A 14224-nucleotide genomic window follows, 5' to 3' on the forward strand; every position below is an offset into this window, starting at 1 on the left:
TTCGCTTTTCCGCTCTCTTTGCCCCATTTCGTACGTCATCCGTCAACCGGCTAGTACATGCATGGAGTCCCTTTGCCGGCGAGGCAACGAGACATGAATATTCATGAGAAACTTCATCAAAACGGACACCGGATTTAGGCTTTGGAGTTTTGCAAAGAGCAAAAATGTAGGATTGATGTTGGAGGCTTTTCACACTGCAATAAGCAAGCATCTTCTTCTAGCAATCTTCCTAGCACAGCTAAGCCTATTTTTAAAAAATGTTAACATTACGCCCGTTACACACATTGAAGTAGATGTGAATGGATTCTCTCGTAAAGCCTGCAAGCCGGATGTCTGGGTGGATGCTGGCCTCCCAAGTTAATCTGGTTTACTGTATCAGCATGTTTATCCATTGCCGACAACAATAGACAAAACTACACCCTACAGTAAGGAGGGGGTGAAACGGTATTAATAGAAAAAGGCAGAATGCAGCTGTAGTACACCTTCCCGGTGCAATAAAAGCGAAACGAATACACTGCTTCACTGTGGAGAAAGGAATGAGCGCCCCAGACCCTCGCACACACAGCAAACTAGGCACACAACCTGTAAGCAATGTATCAAGCATCATCCTACAGGACATTCCTCGATGAGGGAGCGATTTTTGCTTCTTCTTCTGCTTCTGTACCTTCCTCTACAAACAACAAAGCATACTAATGCACCCTTCGTGCTTTCCTTCTTCCCTTTCTGTCTCTTCCGAACGCCCCTTAGCTGGTCGCGGTACAGCACGTCGACGTGTGCATGTTCAGCAATGGCAAGTTCAAAAACATCGTCGCCGAGGTGGACGTCAGCAAACACATCGGGCCGGGCGATACGCTTCACGCGTCCTACTCGCTGCTTCCGGTTCGTGGTAAGTGATATTTATGGGCAACAGAGGATGGGATGTGAGAGTGTGTGTGGGTTGAGTGTCTCGTAGATGTATCAAACGCACCAAGGATAGCACACTTTGAAAAGTGCTGGCGTGTTTGGTTTGCGTTTTGCGTGAAACGGGCAACGTGGAACGCGCCCGGAAGCGAGCAAATGTAGGCAGACATACCCGCCCTCCCCGTTCTGGCGGCAGTAATGCATGCCCCATGGTTTTATTTTTTTTTATTTTGCATGAAAGCATAAAAGCAAACTTGTGCGTGTGTGGCAACAGAAACCATCAAAAGGTCAATCTTTGCGGTGCTGGAATATGGTCGATAAATTATAACCATTCGAGATGACGAGGGCTGGGGATGTTTGGTTTGCAAACATTGAGGGGAGAGCAGCAACAGCAGCAGCAGCAGCTGAATGTCCTTATTTAACTCCGCACCACTAGTGGCGTTTGTGCGAGGAAGAAAAACGACTGCTCAAGGGGTCGTTCCGGTTGATGTATGCGTTATAAATTGATCTTTTGGGGGGCTTGGATTGATGGGCATTCCTGTTGCTTTCCGTTCGTCCGTTAACCGACACACACTCCCTTTTGCAGGCACCACCAAAAACTGGATCGCTGTGGAAGGTGCCTTATTCAGCAGCAACAGTGCCGACCCGAGCTCCTCCGCCTACAACTCCAAGCTGGCGACGAGTGCGCCCCGCGGCATGCTGTCCGCGCCCGCCACCACCGCCGAGGAGAAGAACGTGTTCGCCATCTACGTCTCGTACTACGTCAAGGTGAAGCTAATACTCAGCAGCATGGGCGGCGAGGTATCGCTCAAGCTGCCGTTCGTGCTCGGCAACGTGGAGCTGAGCAGCGCGGACGCAACGAAACCGCCCGACACGCTCAGCGGGCTCAAGCGGCTGCGCGAGCTGCGCCGCAAGTCGTCCGCCATCGCGACGAACGGCGGCGTTGGCGGCAGCCTCGATTTCACGCCCTGCCGGTCACCGCTCTCGAAGGAGCTGAGCCTGCGGGACGTGGACGAACCGCCGCTAGAGGTGGACGAGGGCGCGTCAAGGGTGCGAAACCTCAACCAGCACAATCAACTCTCGCCCGGCAGTCGGCGGAATGTGTCGCCGACGATCGCAGCCGATCGCGCCACTTCCGGCGGCGGTGAGCAGGAGCAGCAGGCCACCATCAACAGCCGCCGGGAGCTGTTCAAGAACTCCAAGTTCAACGACAACCTGAACAGTACAATCGACATCATCACCGAGGACTTCCAGGCGATAACGGCCAACATCTCCAGCCTGATCGCCAAGTCGGACTCGAGCAAATCGAACCTGAACGAGGCGGGCGTGTCCTGCTGCAACCAGGAGATTAGCGTCGAGGCCCAGATCCACTGTCCCCAGTCGGTGGGTCCAGAGCAGGCGCCGGAGGACCCCGAGCCGGGGGGTAGCACGCCGCAACGATCGCCCCAGCGGGAGGAACATTGATAGCGAAGGGCGAAGCCCGCGCCCAGCAGCAGTACGCTCTACTCGTGCACGGTTTACGTGCTTTTCGTCGGTGTGTTGTTTCGCTGTGTACGTGTACGTGTAAGTGTTCGAAGGATCGGAAGCAGCACACAAGAAGCTGCGGCAGTTTTCTATTACAAATCGAAGTGTGACACAAACGCGTACTTCGCTACAACAGCCTAAAAGTCCCCGTTAGCCAGAGGCGTTGTACTGAACTGTAGGCTGATAGTGGAATTGTACTGTGTGTTTTTAAGATAACATGTAGACTAGAGAGAAGATGGCACTGGTAGAGGGTAGAGAAACACGCCAGCCAAGAGAGCAGAACCTCCTTCCGCCAATTCGTTCCGCTAGACTGCCTTCGCCAAAGCAATCAGTCAACCACGGCCAAGCACCGAACGGAAAGTTCCCGTCTTGTAACTTTCGCAACGATTGTCAGGGTTTGTAGGGCGCTGTAGTAGCTATAACAGTTTACAATCACGGCACGCGACAAGACGTGCCCTCCTCGGTACAACACTATACACACATCCTTTACAGTAGAGGTAGCTGAGAGATCGAAGCACGTGCCCCTAGTCACACTTGTCTCCGGAGGCTAACGTCAAACCGTCAATCAAACCCGCCAAAAAGTAACCAAAAAAACCTGTAACAGTCATCATCCTGTGTGCCTACAATTTTGAACCGACTCTTGGGAGAAAGTACCGCACGTGCACTTCCACAAAGAGGAGGCAAAGAAAGTGAAAGTATCTTTCCCACCGCCTCCCCGCTACATTACACACAACACGTACAAATATTGCTCATATTGGATCACGCCATCGCCCGGGTTTCCGAATCCCGGCAGCTACCGCCACACGCACCAAATCTGTGAGTTCTATGAACTTTTTAACCAACTTTTGCATGCGTCTGGAACAACACCGGAGGGGGTTTTGGGATGTTGAGAAGAATGAATCAAGCGATATTGCGACAAGACAAGTCGATTGAGAAAGCTCTCAAAACCGTTTCTTCTGTTTTCCCCCATTTGGGGCTGGCGGGTGTTCCCCGGTGAAGGATCTTTACATATTTATATAAGCCCACTACTGTGTGTCACTGATACATATCGATACATAATATAGGAAAAAAATGGGAACTAAGGGACATCAGGCAAACGGAAATTATGGACAGAGACAAACGTTATGTATTTATAGTAACGTATGTTTTTTTTATATAGTCTTTCAAAGTTCTTCGCGATCGCTTTCAACATTTAATTAAATTCTATTCTACCATTCATTCGTTGTTCAGTTAAAAACGTGCTGATTGCTATTACTAATGAAATTATTCCTTTATTTAACTCTGGTTCGGTTTAATTCACTATCGATTGCCCATAATGTCAACGGAACGTCCTGTGCACAAAAGAGCCTCTTGTAACTCAATTGAATGTTTGTACATGTAATAAGTAGTAAGAGCATTATATGAAACACTAAACAACAGCGAGATATGTGAAGCAGCAACACCGAGGACTGTATTGTCTGATAAGTAGTTTTACTAAATACTAAACAGTAATTTGATAAGTTGCAAAACCAGGACACGCTAGACAAGTTTAGGCAATTATAAACACGGATGAAAGTAAGTAACTGTGAAAGGACGACTAAATAGGAATTAGTAGTAGCGCTAGTAGTAGCATTTAGCAGTAGCAGCAGGGGCGTATGGAAGATTGGTTATGTTTCACTTGTTGCTTTATTTATGCCATTCCAGGTGTGTGTGTGTCCAAAGATTAATAGGGCACAACAACCCAAGTTGGGACAAGCGGGCAAACTCTTCCACAAAGCTGGGGAAGTTCCTTAGATCGTGCGTGTATGATTGCGCATTACGGTAAGACATTGTAAGCAAAGCAGATTCTTGTGCTTAACTCCTTAAGACCATACCCTTCCCCAAAAAAACCAGAATAGAAACAGAAAACATGTCGCAGATGCTGTGCGTCTTGCGCTAGTATTTAGTGTGCAGCGTGTGCGAAAAAGGGTAGAAGAAGGTATCCCCTTCGCTGTACGTTGCTATATATACGATGCTCTAGACTATTGTTCGGGTGTATACTAATAGATATTGTGACACTATCATTAAATGTAGAGAAGCAAGTGTAGCGAGGAAATACATTTAGACCGGTTTGGAAGGGGAAGAAAACATGGTGAAGAGGGGGGGGGGGGGGGATAATGCACCAAACCAGACGCAACTGCAGTGCAATCAGTGGGCTGGACTTTCAGGCATAAGCTCTCCCTCACTTCTTCCCAATGCCGTTTGTATATGTGTGTGTGTGTATGTGTGTGGCTGCAGTGTGTACTAAAAGTGGCATAAAAGAGTTATTTAACACGAACGAGTAAATAAATCGATGTTTTGTATGAAAAACTAATCCCCTCCGATCGATTCATTGTTTGCCACCAAAGTGAAAACTCCTCAAAAAGGCATCGGAAAATAGATCGAATTATTTTAAAGGGCAGAAGCGTTAAGCTAATAGTACCTGGTATTCGTTACACTGAAGACATCGGGGATTGAGAAAATCGGACTTGAATTGAAAAGATCATCCTTCTCGGATATGCAGCCGATAAACGATCATTAATACCCTCAACGAGCTTACGGCTCCCCCGTCCATGTGCAAAAAAAGGTATGTAAAACCCATGCGGTGAGGTATTCGATGTTTTTTCTGTTTTGTTTTTTCAATCCTACTCACAGTAGGCGCTTCCATTTGCCATTGCTGTCGTGGCATTTCTGCGAAACACAACAATCTTAAAACCCACACCCGTTCCACCCCACTCCCTCAGCCAACAATCGAAGCAGACTAGAAAAGGGCAGGATAAAAAGAAAATCGTTCGACGTTACCGTTCAATGTTTTAAGAATTGCACGAGGGCCCTCCTTTGCCGCTACGAATCGGCTGGGCCGGGGTGGGCTTGGCAGCAATGGGAAGCGTGGCATCCCGTGAGGCATCCGCGTATAAATATTTATAGAACATTGGAAAGAAAACCGAAAATCGAGCCGATGGGCGAGAAGAAAACGTGGGAAAAGCTCAACCTTCCTCCATCTCGCGTTCCCCATCTTTGGGTTGGGAGGACGAGAACAGACGAAAAACCCCATCGGAGAAGAAAAAAAGGTGAGTAGCATATGAGCTTGTGGGGTTAACAAAAAAAAACGGATCTATTCCTCCTTCCCTTCCTACCTATGGGCCTGTGCAAAGGTTTCTTGTTGTTTATTTGAAGAATGTGCCGAACACGAAAACGACAGCGGGATGAGGTGTCCCGGGTTCACGTTTCGATGGATGTTGGGCATGGGCGGATCGCCTCGCTAACGTGAGATATCTTCTAGTGTTTTCCTTTCTTTTCCACCATTGCCACCGAACGCGGTGTTTATTCAAAAGGGTGCCCTTTTTCCCGAGGATTGTCTTTGTTAGTTTTTCGTGTGGTTGGTTCACCTTTTGCCACATTGTGAAGCGAGTTAACGTTTCAATACCGTATTTGGGAGCGGCGATGATTCGGCCGTATTGAATTGTTATGTATGGTATCGACAACAGGGTTAGCCGTTTCGTTAACATCAAGTAGAGCGCCTGTAAATGCGCTTTTAATTTATGTCGCTTTTTCTGCAAATTGTTTAAACATGTTTGGTGTTGCCCAGAAGGACTGCTTAATGTTCCCTTAAGAAGGAATAGAAATTGCTTCTGCAACATTGTTGCGTGAATTGTAGCAAATCCGATTGCCGACCGATTTAATCAATGGTTCAAATTCGAATAAAATGACCTTTCCCCTACCGATAGGGCTTTTTGCCCTTGTTTGCTCCAAACCGGTAACTGATATTTAATGTAATCCCTTTGAGCAATAGAGAATCGATTTCCACTCCGCCTATCATCGTTATCATTGCCTCCTGGTCGGTCTGGTCGCTTACCCTTCTCAGTTGTGTCCGATGACCCGTGTGCTCGAGTGGTGGTGTTCATTGGATTGAAAGAATTTTGTGATTTGTTTGATACACTTTTTAAGAGAATGTTACCAATAAAAAATAAAATTGTGTCTAAGTGCTATTTAAATCCTGATTTAGCTCAGTGTATGCGAAGGCTGTCCGCAGGGGAATCGATAATCCCGCCTATCTCTAAGGACTACAGATTAAAAGGTTATCGTAAGTTAATACCATCGGTTCAAACTTACCCTCCAGACGTGAATGCAACACAACTCCCATTTCGTCTCAGCTACTACGGACAAGTTCATTACGTGTATTCAGTTCCAAAACTTTTTGCATATAAATATAAAGCTCACAAGGTGTGCGGTTTCCACCCTCCCCTCCACCGTTCTTCAGTATCCTTCATCGGAGCAGGTTATGTTGTGGTCCGGGTACTTGGTCAGCAGTAGCATGCGCGTTTCGATGTGGTCCGCCTTGCCGTACCCCTGCGAGTACCCGTACACTTTGATCTGCTTCAGGTCGGACCGGTTCTCGATTCGCCCACCCCCAAGACACTCCGTCTCGAGCCCGAGTCCGAGCAGGGCCGAGCTGACCTCGTCGTAAATGTCCGAATGCCACTGGGCCCGGTTGAAGCCGCGCACGATCAGCTTGGACGGTGTGGTGCCGTCCGTCTGCTCCTGGCCGTACACTTTGATCAGCACGTACTTGAAAATGCCCTCGTCTATGTCCACGACCGGCACGGCATCCAGCTTGGCGTCGACCATTTTGGCGAATGTTCTGCTAACGACTGCAATCGGAACATGGGGAAAGTTAGGGCAAACGATCCTCCGGGGGATTCACGCACGGCTGCGAAGATATTTACCGTTTCCGGGAATAGTTTTCCGCAAAATATGTTTGGCACCAAGCCGGCAAATTGGGTTCATTCTTGGCGTCAACTGTCAATCTCGCCTGTCAGCGGAGGGGTTTTATTTTTCTTCTCACCCGGCGCAAGTGCCGCGCAGAAGCGTAGAACGAGTGAAAAAAAATCATCGAATGAATTGGGGAAAATTCATACCATCACATTTTCTCTGCATAAAGCTACTAAAGCACGGGGAAAACCGTCTGAAAACTCGAATTGTATCAAGACGCATCCAACCCTAGGTGTATAAACACACAGTCAATTAGCTAAACGTCAAATGCGGCACATTGCGGAGCCGCGCAAAATGTAAACAATACGCAGAACGGAAAATTACAAAACATAAACCGAATAATATACTACACTACTCTCTGTAAAACTCAATCTACATGGCATTGAAATTAGTCAAGGACGCTCCAACGGTATGGAACTATCTAAACGGGGTGGTGAATCTGTACAAACCAGCCGGAGTAACGGTGCAGCAAGTTCGGAACACAATCATTCACAACTTATGCCGAGGTAAGGTGTGTGTGTGAATCACCCACCCCAATGTGACTATTTTCATGCAGTAAAAACCATACTTCTGGACTTGTTTTAGATTTAAACCAACTCGAAGTGAGACCTTCGCTTCAGCGTGTCGTTATTGAAAACAATCTCGATGCGAAACTGGTTGTGCGAAAGGTGGAAGACCTTTCCGACAACGTGCTGGTCACGGGGCCTCGCTACCAACCGGACGATATCAAGTGTCGATTTTGCGCTAATCATGGACGCTTCACTAGTGGTGTAATAGGTAAGTAAAGCTGTAATATTGCTGTCCTATGTCCTGTGTGCATGATCTAAACAGATCTCATCATTCATTTTGCAGCGCTAGGCATCAATAATGGCACAAACCTTGCCTTCCGACTGCAACAGAACCGTCCGCTGCGGGTGTACCGGGTGACCGGATTCCTGGGAAAGGCCACGGAGACACACTTCGCCGATTCGCGAGTAACGGCACGGGCCACCATCAGTCACATAGGTTCGGAAAAGATCGGTCGTTTGCTGGCCGCAATACAGGCATCACATCAGCGCAAAATGTTCGAGCTGAGCGGAATCGACATACAGTCGCAGGCCGCCTACGAGCTAGCGTGCAAAGGTACGATACGTCCGGCGGACAATCGGCTACCAATGATATACGGCATACGGCTGGCAGAGTATCGGAAACCTTTCTTTACCATCGGTAAGAAGCAATTAGTTGAATGAAAATGTTTCTACCGTTCTATTCACACAGAACGTTATGAAATTTTAGAAATTCACGCAATCAACGAAACGGAAGCGTACCTCGGCGAGCTCATCCACGAGATTGGCATCAACCTGAAATCGTGTGCGCATTGCACCGGTGTACGCTGTATACGGCATGGCCATTTTCTGCTGGAAGATTCGCTGCTTAAAAAGGACTGGAACCTGCAAAACATCCTCAGCGGCATGGCACACACAAACAAGCTCGTAAATCAGCATCCAGACATGTTGCAGCAAAGTAGCTCATCCTTGCAAGGAATGGAAGAGTAAGCCCAGACACCGATCGATAGGTGGCCGAGAACAAAGTCAGCGGACTGTGGGCGTAACACCCACGACACCATTTTTGCAACTAGAAAGTTAATGGTAGCTCAAGGAAAGTGTGAGAACAAGTTTCTTTTACATGCGTTCATTGTTTATGGTGTTCTCTCTCTGTAGTATGGCCTTATTGGCTTGCGTCTGGAGCAAGTTGACCATTGTCACGTGCAATAAACGATCGAGGCTGCGGCGTCCGACCCCTGTGACGGCACGCAAAGTTGGCATTGAGTTGTAATTTAAACAGTTCGTTCATGCATTTGTTACAAGGTTGGCGCAGTTTGCCATGCCGACAATGTTTCGTGCGCGCATTGCATCGAGTTAAAAATAGAAACTCCGGTGAGAAACAGAAATAAAGTGCCGGTAAGCGCTCGAGAACGGACCAACACACAAACCCACGCATTCGCGGAGGTCACTTGTCTTGGAGACGAAAATTCCATAATAGCAATCGGCAGCTCGTAAATAAACAGCGGAGACACTTTTGAAGGCTGATTCACCGAGCGTATTTTCTCAAGTCCAGTTACCTCAATTCCATATACCATGCTTGATTCCGGCTTTAATAAAAATAAATGAAGAGATTAAGCATCCAAGGCGCTGAACCGTTGATCTTCGTAGCACAAGCAGCACGACTAATGGAAGATTTTTAACCATACAATCCCCCAATTCTTATTTGTCATCATTTCCCGTTCCCCCCAAGGCCCCAGTGAAGAGAACAAACGTTTTTCTAATTTCGCTCCAATCGTGATGTTGTTCATTGGAGTGTTAACAGAGCTCTTTCTTTTATTTATCTGTTTGGTCTATTTCTTGTTTCGTTTGATTAAAATTTCAATCAGCACATATGCGCGCATATCATTATTGGCTGGGCAAGAGAAGAGCAAGTGTTCGCGTGTGCAATCGTGTAAACTGGGTTGCGCGACCGCTCCTCCGTTCCCATCGCAGGAAGACGCGAGAAGCGCAAAATAAACTAACATTCAACATTAAAGTAAAATACTTGTCAGCATATATCACGCGAGCGCACGTGCACACTCGCGCTCACACAACGATCGCTGAAGTAATGCCTTTCTCCCTACCGAACTACAATGATAAATGGCCACTAATCGACTGGCTGCTGAGGTGGTGGTGTTTTGGTGAGAAGATGAAAAAGATCAAATGAAGACTGGCAGAAGAAAAGAGGGCTGATGCTGTCGGGTTTGGTTTTTCACTGCGAAAAAGCTAGCTTTCAAGCAGCATACGACGTGAAAATACAGTGGGGGCAAGATGATGTGTTGTCCAGGGGGGTAGCGCCGCTAGCTGAGCCAGAGAGGGAAGATGACACTGGTGGTAAATGGTTTCGTTGAAGCACGGAGAAGCGATTGCATTCCCGTCCTTTCCCCTCCCTGCTGACAGCATAGTCTTGTGGTACACACACACGACGACGCGCCATCATCATCAGTCGGAATGTAGAGTGATTTAGTCGACCTCCTCGATGGTCGGTCCCGAGCCGGAACCGGCACCACCGGCAGCACCGCCGGCCGCTCCGCCCGCACCCGGAGCACCGCCCGGGAATCCGGGCATGCCTCCCGGGGCACCACCGGCACCCTGGTACAGCTTGCTGATGATCGGGTTGCACACCGACTCGAGCTCCTTCTGGCGGTGCTCGTACTCCTCCTTGTCGGCCAGCTGGTTGGCATCGAGCCACTTGATCGTGTCGTTGCACTTGTCCAGCACCAGGGTCTTGTCGCTGTCGGTGATCTTGTCCTTCAGCTTGTCGTCCTCCATGGTGGCCTTCATGTTGAAGCAGTACGACTCCAGCGCGTTCTTCGCGGAGATGGTCTCCTTCTGCTTCTCGTCCTCGCTGCGGTACTTCTCGGCCTCGTTCACCATGCGCTCGATGTCCTCCTTGCTCAGGCGGCCCTTGTCGTTCGTGATGGTGATCTTGTTCTCCTTGTTGGTCGACTTCTCGAGCGCCGTCACGTTCAGGATACCGTTCGCGTCGATGTCGAACGTCACCTCGATCTGGGGCACGCCGCGCGGTGCCGGCGGGATGCCGCTCAGCTCGAACTTGCCGAGCAGGTTGTTGTCCTTCGTCATGGCGCGCTCGCCCTCGAACACCTGGATCAGCACGCCCGGCTGGTTGTCCGAGTACGTGGTGAACGTCTGCGTCTGCTTGGTCGGGATGGTCGTGTTGCGCTTGATCAGCACCGACATCACGCCGCCCGCCGTCTCGATACCGAGCGACAGCGGGGTCACGTCGAGCAGCAGCAGATCCTGCACCTCCTCCGACTTGTCGCCGTGCAGGATGGCGGCCTGGACGGCGGCACCGTACGCGACGGCCTCGTCCGGGTTGATAGACTTGTTCAACTCCTTGCCGTTGAAGAAGTCCTGCAGCAGCTTCTGCACCTTCGGGATGCGCGTCGATCCACCCACCAGCACGATGTCGTGGATGCTCGCCTTGTCCATCTTGGCGTCGCGCAGCGCCTTCTCGACCGGCTCCATCGTCGAGCGGAACAGATCGGCGTTCAGCTCCTCGAAGCGGGCGCGCGTGATCGAGGTGTAGAAATCGGTTCCCTCGAACAGCGAATCGATCTCAATGCTCGCCTGCGTCGACGACGAGAGCGTGCGCTTCGCGCGCTCGCACGCCGTGCGCAGTCGGCGCAGGGCGCGCTTGTTGGTGGACAGATCCTTCTTGTGCTTGCGCTTGAATTCCTGTGCGAAGTGGTTCACCAGACGGTTGTCGAAGTCCTCACCGCCCAGATGGGTGTCTCCGGCGGTCGACTTGACCTCGAAGATGCCATCGTCGATGGACAGGATCGACACGTCGAAGGTGCCGCCGCCGAGATCGAAGATCAGCACGTTGCGCTCACCGGCGGTCTTCTTGTCCAGACCGTACGCGATGGCGGCCGCGGTCGGCTCGTTGATGATGCGCAGCACGTTCAGTCCCGAGATGGTACCGGCATCCTTCGTCGCCTGGCGCTGCGAGTCGTTGAAGTAGGCTGGCACGGTGATGACGGCGTTCGTAACCGTCTTGCCCAGGTAGGCTTCGGCCGTTTCCTTCATCTTGGTCAGCACCATCGAGCTGACCTCCTCCGGGAAGAAGCACTTCTTCTCGCCCTTGTACTCGACCGCGATCTTTGGCTTGCCCTCGATCGACTCCACCTCGAACGGCCAGTGCTTCATGTCGGCCTGGATCGCGGGATCGTCGAACTTGCGGCCGATCAGACGCTTCGCGTCGAAGATGGTGTTGGTCGGGTTCATGGCCACCTGGTTCTTGGCAGCATCGCCAATCAGACGCTCCGTATCAGTGAAGGCCACATACGATGGCGTGGTTCGGTTGCCCTGGTCGTTGGCGATGATCTCGACCTTGCCGTGCTGGAACACTCCGACACAGCTGTAGGTCGTACCCAGATCAATACCGACTGCTGGTGCTTTTGCTGCTGCCATCTGCGAACACGCAACACACGTGCGAGGGAGAGAGAGAGAGAAAACGAAACCACAAACCATTTACAATTTATTCACAGTAAGGAGTACACACATCTCAGATAAATGGGAGAATCGTGATGTTAAAATAAAAATGTGCAACCCATGACCCTAACCTGCGCCCCGTTTAATCATTCGCAACACAACATACAACACATAAGCTTTAAAAAGCAACGGGGCGTTTTGCCATATACAAAAAGGCGCTCGTCGCAATAAAAAAAACTACCCCGGACAGCTGCAACCAGTCAGCCAACAGCTGCCCGTTGCCGCCACTGCCGCCACTGTCGCCGCCTGAGACCTAACGCATGATGCGCGCGCGGTACTTCCATCGCCTTCTTTGGGCATCATGGAAACACACACACGTTCCATCAACTTTTTGTCTCTTTCGCTCTCTTTCTCAGCAAAGGGTGGCCGGCCATGACATGTGCTATTCTTGGCGAAACATCATTGTAAAAGTTTGTTGGAATTTATCCAGCCACTGACGCGAACAACGCACGTGGAACTATTTCTAACAAAATGCTAAAGTACAGCACCACCACCACCGCTTGAGAAAATCACTTTTCAACCAACATGTGAGATTTAGTTGCATAAGCCTCCATTTTGTTTCCGCTATTGCCCTTCACCGCCTTCTTCTTCCAGTAAGTTTCTTCACACTCCACCCCGCTTCTCTTCACACGACAAAGCGGAAGCGAAAACCATGCGCTTGGGGAGCCGTAGATGTTTCCAGAATCGACTGGAACCGTGGTAAAACACTGCGCGACAGCTTCCAAATTGCGTATGATTGGGATTAATTCTTAGGATAAGTAATTTGCACAACCGAATCTATTTTGCGAAAATTGTGTGGTCGATTCATGAATACCACGTTTTTTTTCTTCGATTTTTCTCCATGACATCTGTCAAACTCCCCAATGCGGCATGATACGGCAAAAAATTAGGACATTTCTCACACGCTCGGGGCTCGGATACGTCTTTTCTCCCTAGAATAATTGGTTAGTTTTATCGAAACACATTAAAAAAATTTATAGCACTCTACGGTATTCGTAGCACTATACAATAGAAAGTTAAGTCATTTCATTTCCATCCGAATCTCCAGAGCACGCGTTGGTCTTAGCGAATGCAGCGTACTCGGCGAAATGGATGCGAGTCATGGGTCATCCACTAATTCCTACTAAATGTGCTTCGAATCATTGAACTTACAAAATACAGAAAAAGGTACTAAATTGTAATCCTAACAGCAGTGCTAATAACTTCAAAATCCATACTGCTTTCAGGGGAGCTGACTCCATTTTGTTTCCAAGCGTTCCGGCTCGTTCCAGAACATTCCCTCTTGCTCACTCTCATATACAAGCATAGCACGCTAGAACACCACGCGCTTTGCTTCTGGAATTTTCCAGAACAAACCGGTCACAATTCCGGTGACTCAGAGCCTGTTTGGTGTGCAGTTTTGCATCAGAAACTTCATCATGCTACTGAATTAGAAAGAAAAGCTACAGAAAGCAATGCTTTGCACAATTTTCAACGCCCCTTTTTCAACAAATTCCCTGAACGACACCACCCAAACGACTGGATGATGCCGCAAGAAAAAACCGGCCCATTAGACTATCCCCCTCTTTTCACACACTGAATTGCTTTAAACTTAACGAATTCTGGCTTACCTTTGATTATAATGTGTTTTTTCTGATTTACTGGTCACTGACTTGCACTTGGAACGAACTTCTCGCGATTTTCTGCTCGCACCGTCTGCTTCTTCTTCGCTTGGATGTTAAACAAGAATTAAACCAAGTGCCGCTGCAATCGCTCCAACTGCTGCTGGAAGCGCGTAAAATCCCTCCAAATCAAAATTATACGACGTTCGGGTTAGATCATTCGCTACGTTTGACAGATGAAAGGAAGTCAAAGAACGTGGTCTTGTGACGTTTGCTCCTCACCGATTAGTGTCGCTATGACCGTACGTGTTGCTCCTAGCTAAATTCATACGGCTTAACGCTACCAAATGA

General features: G+C 49.1%; 4 protein-coding genes and 1 long non-coding RNA gene across 8 annotated transcripts in view; 3 read left to right on the plus strand and 2 right to left on the minus strand.

The window, feature by feature from the left end:
* LOC121587999 (arrestin homolog) overlaps positions 1-4756 on the plus strand; it is a 39626-nt gene extending 34870 nt beyond the window's left edge. For all 4 annotated transcript variants that reach the window (XM_041905446.1, XM_041905445.1, XM_041905447.1 and 1 more), the window contains 2 exons: positions 748-886; positions 1487-4756. In XM_041905446.1, coding sequence (XP_041761380.1) covers positions 748-886; positions 1487-2364 — 1017 coding nt within the window. In that variant the 3' untranslated portion in view covers positions 2365-4756. The remainder of the gene's footprint in view (positions 1-747; positions 887-1486) is intronic.
* Positions 4757-5044: 288 nt separating this feature from the next.
* On the plus strand, positions 5045-6123 carry LOC121588008. Its single transcript, XR_006004143.1, has 2 exons — positions 5045-5492; positions 5577-6123. It is a non-coding gene; the product is annotated as an uncharacterized LOC121588008 (long non-coding RNA).
* A 456-nt stretch (positions 6124-6579) lies between these two features.
* LOC121588007 (sex-regulated protein janus-A-like) lies at positions 6580-7325 on the minus strand. The gene is made up of 2 exons (XM_041905465.1): positions 7149-7325; positions 6580-7073 (listed from the first exon to the last, which is right to left on the minus strand). Exons 1-2 carry the CDS (start codon positions 7207-7209, stop codon positions 6679-6681), a joined length of 456 nt encoding a protein of 151 aa, XP_041761399.1. The 5' UTR covers positions 7210-7325; the 3' UTR covers positions 6580-6678.
* Positions 7326-7426: 101 nt separating this feature from the next.
* On the plus strand, positions 7427-9754 carry LOC121588004 (mitochondrial mRNA pseudouridine synthase Trub2). Its single transcript, XM_041905455.1, has 4 exons — positions 7427-7700; positions 7780-7971; positions 8047-8400; positions 8470-9754. Exons 1-4 carry the CDS (start codon positions 7571-7573, stop codon positions 8727-8729), a joined length of 936 nt encoding a protein of 311 aa, XP_041761389.1. The 5' UTR covers positions 7427-7570; the 3' UTR covers positions 8730-9754.
* On the minus strand, positions 9491-14015 carry LOC121588000 (heat shock 70 kDa protein cognate 4). Its single transcript, XM_041905449.1, has 2 exons — positions 13883-14015; positions 9491-12191 (listed from the first exon to the last, which is right to left on the minus strand). Exon 2 carries the CDS (start codon positions 12189-12191, stop codon positions 10221-10223), a length of 1971 nt encoding a protein of 656 aa, XP_041761383.1. The 5' UTR covers positions 13883-14015; the 3' UTR covers positions 9491-10220.
* Between the last annotated feature and the right edge of the window lie 209 nt (positions 14016-14224).

This window comes from Anopheles merus, chromosome 2R, assembly GCF_017562075.2.
Source record: "Anopheles merus strain MAF chromosome 2R, AmerM5.1, whole genome shotgun sequence".
Classification (NCBI taxonomy): Eukaryota; Metazoa; Arthropoda; class Insecta; order Diptera; family Culicidae; genus Anopheles; species Anopheles merus.